This window comes from Catharus ustulatus, chromosome 6 (assembly GCF_009819885.2).
Source record: "Catharus ustulatus isolate bCatUst1 chromosome 6, bCatUst1.pri.v2, whole genome shotgun sequence".
NCBI lineage: Eukaryota > Metazoa > Chordata > Aves > Passeriformes > Turdidae > Catharus > Catharus ustulatus.
This window is the reverse complement of record NC_046226.1, coordinates 46,770,101-46,782,719: the sequence shown is the minus strand read 5'-3', so window position 1 is coordinate 46,782,719 and position 12,619 is coordinate 46,770,101. Positions and strand designations below refer to the sequence as shown.

Here is a 12,619-nt window from a genome sequence, read left to right as displayed (position 1 = left end):
TACCTAACTTTCTATCTCTGGTGGCCAACTATTTTCCTCTTTATCTTCAGTTGTTCAAAACAGGCACTGCTGTTTCCTCAATACTGTACAACAGGATTTAACTGGCATAGCTGTGAAGTGAGGGTTTGAGAGGTAACCTTGTACTACTGTGTAGTAGCTTCAATACTAAAAATATGCTGCCAATGTACTGCAAAACAGCAACAAATCTTTAGTGTGAAACTATTGAGGATGAGAGAACAGGATTACCTTGCTGTGACAGGCTTCAAAGATGTTACTCTTAATGATGCTGCAGTGCTTCTGTCCCAGGGCAGACTTGAAAGGCTGATCCGCACACAGGTCTGTCACGTTTATATTTGAGCAGGTGCTTGTTATTTTCCAGCTGTTTCCAAACTCCTGGATGCTCATCTCCATGGACTGCCCTCTGGTTGTGAAGTCATTCCTTGAGCGACCATCAAAGTCCCCACAAAGACCACAGACTTTTCCCTGTGTAATTTGTGTAGGCACAGTAAATGCTTTGGTTATTTTGAGTGCAGCCCACTCTTTGACAGAAATAAACTATAGAACTTGTAAAGGCAAAATAGGTGCAAATTTCTAAACAGACAGCAAAAATGGCTTAGAAAAAGTTGGACTTCAAGTGCCAGAAATGCTCCTAATGTGTTACCAATACTTCTAGCCCCAAATATTCTGGAGTGTTTTATACTGATTGAACAGTGCAATAAAACACAAGATATGGCCTGCTTGCTGCTTCTTCTTGTCCACTAAACCAAACTTTTCCCAAGCCTTTTTTCCCAAGTCCTGCTTTTCAAACTGGGGCTCCAGTTCTGGATGCATAACTCTGAGTTTGAAATCATAAATCCCAGTCCACCCCCTACTTACCTGGAAAGATGGGGCCACATGAACAACAACAGTAGTCTTTTGGTCCCACATGAAATTCATCCCTTGATTTGTTTCAATTACAATATAACCTCCTCTGAGGTCCACTTTGTAATTTTTCTCAGCTCCTGGATCAGTGGCTATCTCCTGAATTCTTCCTTCCAAGAGCCTTATTTCACTGCTCTACAAAGGAACAGATACATTGCATGGAAGGAAATCAAATGGAAAACTTAGTGGAACAGCACTCCGCCTCTTGTTCTTCGTCTTATTTTTCTGTCATATTCACACTCTATCTTGGTAGATAGGTGAGCCACAGTCACAGATGCACACAGCCTACTGTCACAAATGCAAACACACACGCATAAATGCACGTCTATAGAGTGTTGTTGACTCCTTGCACGTTTCCACTCATCCACAGAAGTGTTCAATCCCTGTTAACATTAAATACCAAAGCCTTTGCCAAGTTCCCTGCCTTAGCTTGCTCGCTGTTTGACTTCCATAGGTACTCTTTAGCAGCAACTGAGATGGAATGTAAGAGAATGGTACAGTAAATACTACAAAATCAAGACTACATCTCCTAGGTTATAACTAGTTCTAGACAAACCTCAAAAATCAATGTGATCTTTAGGGAGCAGATGGAGCGTGACTTCCCGCAGGCGTTGTTCTGAATCACAATCCGGAAGGTGCCAGCATCCATGTTATTAGGGCAAAAATCCTTAGAAAAACAGATAACATTCCCTTAGATCTTGTCAGGCGACTAAAACAGTCATAAGCATTTTCAGGAGCTTTAAATGAATGACACTCTGATCTGACTTATTTTTTCATTAAAACTCTAGGAATTTTAGAAGAATCTGGTGGAAGATGACCTGGTGGCAGTTTCATACTTGACCAGGATTTTCAAAAAGAAAAACTAATGGGGAAAATGAGTTTGTCATAGCAGCAGTTCAAAAAGGTAAAACATATTTTCTTAAAATTAGCAAAACCAACTAAAATTTGGGGATGACAAAATGTCTTACTGAGTGCTGTCCCATTACATGGAATTGTTATACATGAGGCTCACATGCTAATCTCTGCGTGCTTCTGTCACAACAAAACTAATGCTTGGATGGCTGATGGATACACTTTTCAGCACCACACCAATTCATTTCCCTTGAAAATGCTGGAATGCCGTCAGGAAAGGGCAGTCCAACCAAGGAGTGAAATATTTGGGATCACACAGTGCCCTCTTGTGTCACTTTGAGAGTCAATTTGCTTTGTTTTACATGGAAAATCTGACTCTATCAGCTCTACGTGCAAGAGGAGGGGAGTAGGCTCTGCTCATCAGTTTGGCTATTTTGCATGGGAATGCCTTTTAATTACCCAGACTGAAGCCTACAGCGTGGGCTGTAAAAAGCATATGGATGGGAAAGTGAAAATAAATTGGTACCTGAGCTAGGATATAGTCACAGTCTCCAAGGAAATCAAACTTCTCCCCATCAAAGCTCATGTAATGTCCATTTCCATATACAGTACAGGTTCCCTTGCAGGGATTGTCCGTGCAATTCCACTGCCTCTTGTTGCAGGTGCTGGGAGTCAAAATGCAAAGAATATCAACGTTTGCATGAGACATGGGCATTCCTTAATCCCAAAAAGGGGCAGAATAATTAAAAGGTTTATTGCTCGCAGTACCCTCTCAACTGTTCTAAGATCATGACATGAGATGCCATATAAATCAGAAAGTTCACAGTTACTACCCTGACACATTTATACTATTATTTCCTTCAAGTATATTTTAAATAATGGAGTCCTGGCAGCAGACACTGGGGGTTTAGGAGACAAATTCAAGATGAAGAACTGAGTATTTCAACCATTTCTGAATTTTAATCTGTGAGGGATCATGTTGCAGTTCTGTTGCAGTGGTGTGAACAAATATTATCTTGTCTTTGCTTGGGTCTGGCTGAGATGGAGAGAATTTTTTCCCCTCAGCAGCCTTCATAGTTCTGTGCTTTGCATTGGCAGCTAAAAAGGTGTTGGTAACACCCCAGTGTTTTGGCTACTGCTGAGCAGCACTCCCACAGCACCAGTGCTGTCTCCTCAGCATTCTCCCCCTCACCAGTAGGTTGGGGCATGGATAAGGTTTTGGGACGGGACAGAGACAGGATAGCTGTCCTGAACTGGCCAAATAGATATTTCAAACCACGTGATGTCTTCTCAGCAATAAAAGCCAAGAGAATGGGAGAATGGGGCAGGAACAGAGTGATGTATGTCATAATGTTTGTTTTCTAAGGCCCTACTCCTTGGAAAGTGGGGTGGACATCACCTGATGGGACGTAGGGGATAAATAATTTTGTTTTCCTTTTCTTCTGCACACAGCCTTGGTTTTTGCTTTATTAAATCATCCTTATTTTGACCTGTGAGTTTTTTCCATCTTGTTTTCTCCCCAACCCTGTCTAGCTGAGGAGGGTAGAGCAGCTAGGTGGCTACCTAACGTCCAGACAGAGTCAACCCACCATACCTTGACAAACCTCATCTCTAGTTCAGGAGGACTGTAAACAGAAAATATAGTTGTTATAGCCCTGACACAGAGACTACCTTTTCTTTCCCATGTGCGTCCTCTTCTCATAAGAAAACTAAGCCCTCATTGAAATAAAACTTCTTAATGACTATTCTGATAAGCAACAAGAGCTTATCAGGTTTTTTGACTTCACATGTTAAACTTGACTGCCTGTACCAATGGTGATTAGACCAAAGTGTTTCTAACTCTTATTTTCTGTGCATCCATTTGGCAGAACTATACGGTCTCCTCCTTGCTAAATAATGGATAAGGATTAAAAGCATTCTATCCACCATGTTCACTAATAACAGTGAAGTCTATGGCACCAGAAATTTGAGCAACTCGAGTATTAATTTATCTGGAGAACTATGCATCTGGAAGCACTACAAGTCTCAAGGGAGGACCACTGGAATTCCTCTTTGACTAAATTCAATCATTTTCCAGGGTTCAGCTGTGCCTAACACACACAGATTCAATTCCCCCTTATTGAATGAGCAACCACACACCAACCAAGGTAAGGTTGGTGTTTCTGAAGCTGATGGGGAAACAGAAAAGGACAAAAATCGTTTGAGAGAAGATGTTGGTGCTTATTTTCCCCAAGTCCAGGCTCATGCAGCATGATGCAGAGAAATACTTCCCCTTTTATTTTTACTAGCAGCCCAATGGCTCTCATGATGGAGAGGAAGGCTTCAAAGCACAGCCTGCCCCAAGGCACTATGGACTGACAATTCTAGCAAACTGTTATAAAACAAGACTCCCTGGGATAACACACCATGTATTGCAGTCCACTTTGATGGTTTCCCCAGGTTTATAGAAGTGTCCTCCATGAACACATGGACATTGATCTTTGGGAATACATCTTCCACTGCCATCCAATACCAGTCCATCGGGACACATGCAGCCAGAAACACATTCTGTGACATACTGCACATTAGAAGATACAGGAGAAGACAACTTGTTAGTGCACAGAAAGAACAGGAAACCAGCAGAGGTGTGCTAGTTCTGGATGCCAAACTTCTTAATTGCAAGCTGGGGGAAATCATGCTACAAACATCACAGGTACATTGTTAGCTACAGCTGCTCTATTATCAGTGAAACAGTTGGTGTGTGCCCAGCATAGCCTGTTCCTATTAGGGCTTGTTAAGGACAGTCCTACATGCACAGCCATGCTGTGCTGTGCCCCTACTGGGAGGTGGATTCCTTACACAGTGCATGTCTTGTGTCTTGCAGCTTTTCTGACACTCTGATCCAGTTGCTCCAGGACCTGCAGTGCTGCAGTTGAAGTAATACATAGGAGCTGGGCAATCTGCAGTAGGAGAAAACATGTCAGGAAGGTAATTTAGAGAGAGCAATAAGGATGCCATCAGCAATTGCAAAACCAGCCAGAGGATTTCAGAGGGCAACAGGTGTCTATCATTTAAAGTTTCTAATAATTTTGCTTCTGCCCAATAACAGTGAAGGGAGAAGAAGGCAGATAACTTCTAAGCTTTGGGAAATATCCTCATCATCTAAAAAGTCTAGCAAGTCTGGTGACATTTTACAAAGAAAAATGTTATCAATACCTAACACATTTCAGGGAGAATGGAAAAATGTGCAGAATACTAAAATGTTACAGAAAGTGAGAGATAACACAGAAAAACATTGTAAATATTGGCTGACACCATAATGCCATTATTTAACAAAATCTCACCTTTTACCAAGACAGTTTCTCCAATGCAGTCTAATCTTCCTTGAATGCATTTGCTAGAGAGATTCCATAAAACAAAACACATCAGCTCTTTGCACTTTTCTCCCTCACTAGGGAGAAAGGCACTGCAAAGCTTCACTTGTCACATGAATAACAAATTCCTATCAAAATGAATATTTGCTACAGCTATCAGTTTCACAGACATGAATTACCATCCCCAGAAGGAAGATTAAAAGACCCAGCTCTTAAAATACTCTTCCTTCATCTGCCACTGGTTCATTGTGTGTTTTCCCTAAATCAAGTTCTTCCTAAGCATCCATTTTCCACTCCATGAGATAAGACTAATACTTTCTTAAATATGAGATCTCTTAAGTTACTTAAATGAATATGTGATTACAAAATAGTCTAGAATCCTCAGTTGGAAGACAGCTAGAGAGAGAATATATCTAAAGATAAGAAAAAAGCTTTCCCCTGGTAGTTGTTTCCATTGCTGCCCTAAAGTAGTTGAAAATGAGAATAATGACAATAGTTGCTCAAGGCAGATGCAAATTAATGACACTATTTTTAGTATCCTCCCCCCATACCCCCCCAGTTTCTCTCTCTCTCTTTTCTAAAAAAATCAGTTTCAAAACTGAGAATTGGGTGGGTTTTTTCATGGACCATGTTTATTTTTTAAATAGTCTGCGGGATGGTGTGGTGGTTTTCACTTTGCTTTTTCATTTCAAAGCTGAAACTCCTCCAAGCCTTCTGTCTTCTAGAAAACTTGCTCCCACTGTTTGTGGATATTTTTTACACAATGAACTCTGCAAGAGATAGATTACAAATATTGTTCTACTTAACATGTTTTCAGGTTCTTGTTTGCTAGCAGGAATATGGGATCTTAACATTTGCTGTGGCTGCACTTCCTGCCAGGGGAAGATACAATCTGAGAAAAATTTGCCATTATTCCTAACTGTAAAATGATGCCATTCATGGATTGGAGCAGATGAGCCCTGATGTCCCCAGGCACAGAGCATCATCAGAGCAACTCACCACATGAGTTTATCCTCCTGGAAGGAGTTGCCAGGCTGAACAATCTTGCCTTTGTAGTAGCAGGGGCAGTCATCTGGAGGCACACATTCCTCCTCATCGTTAAGGTAGGTGCCTTCAGGGCAAGCACAGCCCTCCATGGGCGCGATCCGGACCTTGCACAGCGGGTCGGGTTCATCCAGCGAGCGGCAAGACTGGTTACAGTACTTCACACTATAGTTGTAAACCATAGTCTCAGGACACTCCTCAGAGGGATCTTTGCAAGAGAAATAAAAGGGATGTATGGCCTTCTTTGTGCAATCAAATCCCATGATTTTAGCATGCCTTTCTGAACACTGGTAGCCATAAATGAGATTTTGTCAAACTACCAGATCTTGTCTCCCAGGGTTTTGGGAAAATCTATTTGCATAGCCTAAATTATATGACACAGAACACTGAAATACTCAGTAGGGTGTATATTTTTGTAATTTCCACGATTTATATTTCTATCTTATGGCAAGAACCGAAACCAGTAACTTCTGACTCGTTAAAATTTTATTTTCTGACCTTTTCTAATGATTTCTTTGGCATAACTTAAGAAATGACCATATTTTGTAAGAGACAAATTTTGAAATTAAATGGCTGTGACAAGGAACTCTGCCAATCGATTGATGCTACCAAGAAAAGGGATTTCAGTTCTCACAGATGTCTTGAGGAAAACTCTTGTCATCCTCTGGGGAAATGAGAAACAACAGTTTCTAAGATCTCTGGGTAAACCAAACAGGTAAATACCAAAATCTAAAGAGCTCAACTAACCCTGTAAGACAGTAAAAAGCTGATGAATTTTCACAGGCTGACAGTATGTACCACCATCAGAGCTCTGCCATAAAATCTGCAGTACTGATTCATAGGGATGACATTAAATTTTGTCAGGAAATATCACCCACATTAAGGCTGCATTTTCCAAGAAAGTCTGGCATCCAGATTTCTTTGAAATTCAGTGAGAACTGGAGATCTAGACATCTTGGGCCTCTTTCTAATTCTGCAGATTTAACCCTGCAGCTGTTTTTCAGATATACACCGATGCACTAGAAGATACAGGGGTATTGATCATGGTCACCTCTGCTAATCAGTTTTGCAGCAATGCTGAGAACTTATCAGCAATAGGTTCCATGCTTAAATAAAGCTCTGTATGTTTTTCCAGTCCATGACCGTTACACACTTCTTTAGATTAGTTAGTGTGCTAGGCTTGTGTACACATTCAAAACAAGCACTACCAACCAACTCTACCACCATAAATCAGTTGGTTTTTTGGTCCTTAGCTGGGGCAAACACAATATCCTGTGTGTAAGTCAGGCAAGCCATGTTTTCCTACTTTTTATTCTTTGAAGATACAGCAAGTGGTATTTTTAAGTCAAAATCAGCCAAAAAATAGATATTAATAAAGATGTTGAGTATTAATTTACGTCTGTCTCAATCATTAGCTATTAATACAATAAAATAGTGTGTTTACTTTCTCCCTTTAAATTTTCATAAAGGAATAAGATCACTTCCCGTAAAGTGTGACTGGTAAGAGAAAGGTTGTTTGATTATGTGCTCATGGTCACAGGAGTGACACACATCTAAGTTGACAAATCATATCTGGAGGCACAAGTGCAGAGAACATGAGCATACCAAAGATACCTTCAAGCTAGCTTGCACAGGGAGCACCAGAAAAGCACTGCCAAGGCTCCTCACCCCAGTGATCTGCTGGGCAACCAGCAACTCCAGTAGTGGCTCATGCTTCTGCTAAAGAGTGTGTAACAGGCTTGCACAGGGTTCAACTAGCAGGACTTGCTTGTTTCACACACTCTGCTGACTGCAGTGCAGACATCTGCTTGGGATGCAATCTGCCTTGGATGCTGCCAGCAGCTTGGCAGAGTGGTTGCAGCTTCACGAGCTGGGACAGCTTTTCCAACCCCCACAACAGGACAGAACGCAGAGTGAAGGTTGTGGCCCATTTAGTCTTTCACTCATGAACAGTGAGTCATGAACAACCTTACTGTTATCACAGCCATGTTCCCAAAAGATTATTTCTTCTTAAATAAGGCCTAAAATGATTGTTCTGATTAAACCATTAGCATTTTTTTCTCAAGGTTACTGCACTGTTTGAGTCAATATTACCTACTGTGCCTTAAGAACACAGATTTCAGCCAAACCCATGCTGTGAACCAGTCTTGATTTGCCATAAAAGATATCAGTAATTCTATGTTGGGAACAAAGCTTGCAATAAACAGTGTCTGTGTCTAGTGCATAACTCTGCAGTATTCTAGGACAATTTACTGTAGACTACACTGTGTTCCTTTGAATTATTTCAGCATAGGTTTGTGAAATTGTCCTTACTACAGTCTTAAATGCCTCTGACAGTGTGTCACACCAGTTATATTGTTTGCCTCTATTAAATATCCCAGCTGGCCCCTAAGTCAGGCAATTAAACAGATCATAGCTGCATCAAGCTCCAAAAACATAATCATTGTTATGTTGTCTATTCAGATGTGCAATTAGTTAAGAAACCCATACATCTTTTTTCATGTTGACAGAGGCAAATCTCATTTGAACTATCTGACCATCAATGAAAACCTGGAAACGTTGAAACAAAATTCAGAATCCAAGATAGTGAGTTTTATTTTCAGATCTTATGCCATCTTGCAATAAATTCTGGCAGTGCCAAAGGAAAATACATACATATGTGGACTCTGTACTCAAGATTTGGTGACAATGTGTATGTCCAAGAAACTTTTGTTCATTTTTTTAGGTAATCCTGAGTTGAAAATGCCTTTAGAGATTTTCACATTCTCAGATATCACCTCTATATATATTTAAAATTTACTATTTTACTGTAACATGGAAAAATGTGGTCAATAAGAGTGATGTCATTTGTATTGTCTGGGACAAGAGGACTGAATGTAATGCAAAAAAGGTATTGGAATTAAAACAGGGGGGAATCCCATGTGTTCAAAAGTAGCCTAATTGCTCACTAAACCTACACTAAAACTAACCTTAACTCCTGTTTTGATTTGAATAATATGACTTGTACTATTTTGCTTCTCTGAGTACTGAATTCACCTAAGATTTTACACAAGGAACATGCATTGTAAGAGCATGAAGCAGTCACAAACTGAATTTTATAGAATAAATGCTTATCTTGTTTTTCAAAAGCTCTCTGACTTGATGATTAAAGACAAAGGACACTGACTGCCACAAATGAGGCTGTTCTGAAGCTGTTCCTCCATATCCCTACCCAAGGAATTTCAGTTCTCATACATACCACAGACACCCTGCCTCCAGCCCTGCAGGGACACGCCTGCTGAAGCACAGTCTCTGGAATAAGTAGAGAGCACACTGCACAATGCAACTTCACTCTTCTCAGCATTACAGGTGTCATACATGCATTTCTAAAGGACAGAAAAGGGCATGGATATTATTATGTCTAGTTCACAGAAGAAACAGCAAAACATGTAGCAATTCAAAAAGCAGCCAACCAATATATTTTTAAATAGGTATTATTACCAATGAAACTTAATATCTCTAAGAGAAAATGTATGCTAATGAAATACTATGAAAACCTGAGAAACAGCAAATCAGTTACAGAAACTGCAATTACATTGTGTCTAACACTCATTAACAGATGAATAATAAAAAAGATAGAGGCATCTATAGTTCACTAAAACACTAAGAAATTACTCTACCAGCCTCCCATGAGGATGTACAATCGAGGACCTGTCAAAATATATCATCAGAAAATATTGCACAGTGATGACTGGCACTCTGTACCATCTAGTAAGCAGATGAGATGCATCCAATGACATGACAGGTGCATGACAGAAGGTGGTTTATAGAGTCAGTCATATGTAATGACATTTTAAGAACTAGTTATGTAAGTATAGCTGGAATTTAAAACTTCAGTTCTTTTAACTGTGTGGGCTGTACAAAAGAACACAGATACAGCTAGTCACTCTAGAGCAGTAAGATCATACTGGATAGACAGTGACTTATCCTGCCATTACTGACGTTGTGGAAAAGGCTTTCACAAATCATTATTTAAAATCTGATGAGATCAAGAGAAGTAACAGACATATCTATATTAAACTGGTTATTACTTCCCCTTAACTGAAAATTGTGAAATCCTATTTAATTTATAGTTTACATGAATTCTGAAGTAAATATATTTTCTTCTGGGAGAGCTAATACATAAACCATATTTGTAAAGGTACCTGAAGACATATTATAATCTAGGCAAAATTTCAGGCTCAGGTATTTTCTCAGTAAGTTGTATCACACACACACACCCCCTGCACAAACTTTCTGTGTTTTTGCAGGAACTTCTTTACCATCCACAGAAATGTGGCAACTCTCTAGCTCAGACAGTTTTCTCAGCACCCTTATAAGAGGTTTACACCAAGAGAACATATGGACAGTTTCAGGCATTCAAAACACAAGAAGACTACCAAAAAGCAAAAGTAATTAATGAGACATACACAATGTAAATATACATTCTCTCCCTAGATGTGCATTTTGAACCAAGTCAGAGGGAATCCATGGAGCTGGTATAACTCTCAATTCAATTTCATGCAGAAACACTTATTCTGCTAGTCAAAGAGTGAACAGTTTTCACTCTTTGAAACTTTGAAATCTTGAACTGATTTTTTTCATTTTGCTTCTGGGTCATGCAACAGTGATGCCAATCAATTATTTATGTGGCTGTAACCAAAAAGGCCCATCTTGCACAAACTCCTATAGTTCTTCTAATCAGCATCAGTGAACTTCTTTGTGACCAGTCACTACTGTAACCTATTTCACTCCCCTAGGTCAGACCACCTTCATGTGGGATCAGTCTCTGGACTAGATTAAACCACCCATTTGGAGCAGTGCCTTACCTTGATGTACACAGAAGGATCTACAACAGAATGGCAGGCAGCAAACACACTGCTTGTATTGGACAGAAGAGCACACCAGTGCTGGGCAAATTTTTCTGAAGTGGGAAAAAATATCATTGTCCATAGTCACTTAAACCACATTACTGTCTGAATCAATATTCATATCAGGTATCACATTGAACTAGAATGTCCTGAAGTGTTTAGATAATGCTGGATAGAAGTCATTGACTCACCAAAGGGATAAGCATAGCTGGATGGATGACCAGCCATCTTTCTAAAAGAAAGCTTGCACCTTCCAAGTATTAACATTATTACTGCAGCTGGATTTGCAGAACATATACAGAACATCCCTATTTTCATTGTTTTTCATGAAACTTTCTTAATGCTTTACAGCCAGGTAATTCCTTATAGTCAAGCAATAATATCAAGTGTGTAATAATCAGTGAGCTGTGTGGCTATGAGCTGGAGCGTTAATTACATGTGGCAGTACCTAGGAGAGGTCAGTCCAAATAATATATCCAAATGTAGTCAGAGTGAAAAATCAGACAGTACACCTAGGACAGTACAATGCTTGCTTAACTCAGCACTGTTGATAACTTCCTCCTCTGGACTCCAGCACAGCTTTAACAACCTAGACTGGATGAAGAACTTGCCCAAATATTGGCAAGCAAATGTGCTCTGCCTTAAACCTAAATTGCTGTCATTGATGCTGTGTGTGCTTTTCAAGTCATCAGTGAATGTGTTGGCTCTTTCTCCAGCAGTGCTGTCTTTTTGTTTTGAAAGCAAAACTATCCTCTTAAAGACCTTCAAAACTCAGTATTTTTTCTCTAGTAATAGCCTCAAAGGCAGAGGGTTTTGATGTTTATGAGATTTCTAAAGTCTTTTTGATTATCCATCATGTGAAAATTATTTCACACTGATAAGCCAGGGATGAAAAGCCTGGTACCTTTATCCACACTGTTTGAACAAGGATCTTCAAAGCTGTCCTCAACATCAAAACAGCTGGCTCTAGTTTTCCACGAGTTACCAAAAGCAGAAGCTGAGTCTTCCACAGCTCCAGTGACTGTTCTGAAGTCATCAGTCTGGATGTTATTGAAGTTGCCACAAAGACCTTGTGTGGGAGGCAAAAGAAAAAAGGCAAAAGAAAAGAAGAAATTGCTAGAAGCATGCAAAAAGGAATGGCTTCTAGATGAACACTCTTAGCTCTGTAATGGACCTCACATGAGAGAAACCCATTTTCCTTCAGAGACTTTCTGATGTTCCCACAAATCAGATGTTTAGAGTGTATTATTTTTCTGCATTACAGTAGCCCTTAGAAATAGCATAGGGATTGGAACTGCTCAAATGTGCTTCAGTAAATCCTGGCAGACAGAAAATATCTTCCCCAAAGGTTTATAAATAAAGGAAATGGCCAAAGAAAAACAAAATGGGTCAGAGAGACAGGGTGTAATCCCATTGCACAGACAGGAAACAGAAGCACAAAAGTCTTCAATGGTGTAAACAGGAGATGGGTGGCAAAACCAAGAACATAGTCTGCACTTCACAAGTCTCTGATGAAGGGCTATTTAAACAGATGGAGTCTAAAAGATTTGCACACACTAA

At 39.9% G+C, this 12,619-nt stretch overlaps 1 protein-coding gene across 1 annotated transcript in view; it reads right to left on the bottom strand.

Annotated features, from left to right (window-relative positions):
* The window catches only part of LOC116998250 (mucin-5B), a 41,813-nt gene that overhangs the window by 18,166 nt on the left and 11,028 nt on the right, over positions 1–12,619 (bottom strand). Inside the window, exons 13-23 of the mRNA XM_033063753.1 lie at positions 11,964–12,128; positions 11,018–11,112; positions 9,409–9,535; positions 6,126–6,378; positions 5,097–5,149; positions 4,612–4,712; positions 4,179–4,330; positions 2,300–2,438; positions 1,478–1,588; positions 877–1,056; positions 247–483 (exon numbers count right to left, since the gene is read on the bottom strand). Coding sequence (XP_032919644.1) covers positions 247–483; positions 877–1,056; positions 1,478–1,588; positions 2,300–2,438; positions 4,179–4,330; positions 4,612–4,712; positions 5,097–5,149; positions 6,126–6,378; positions 9,409–9,535; positions 11,018–11,112; positions 11,964–12,128 — 1,613 coding nt within the window. The remainder of the gene's footprint in view (positions 1–246; positions 484–876; positions 1,057–1,477; positions 1,589–2,299; positions 2,439–4,178; positions 4,331–4,611; positions 4,713–5,096; positions 5,150–6,125; positions 6,379–9,408; positions 9,536–11,017; positions 11,113–11,963; positions 12,129–12,619) is intronic.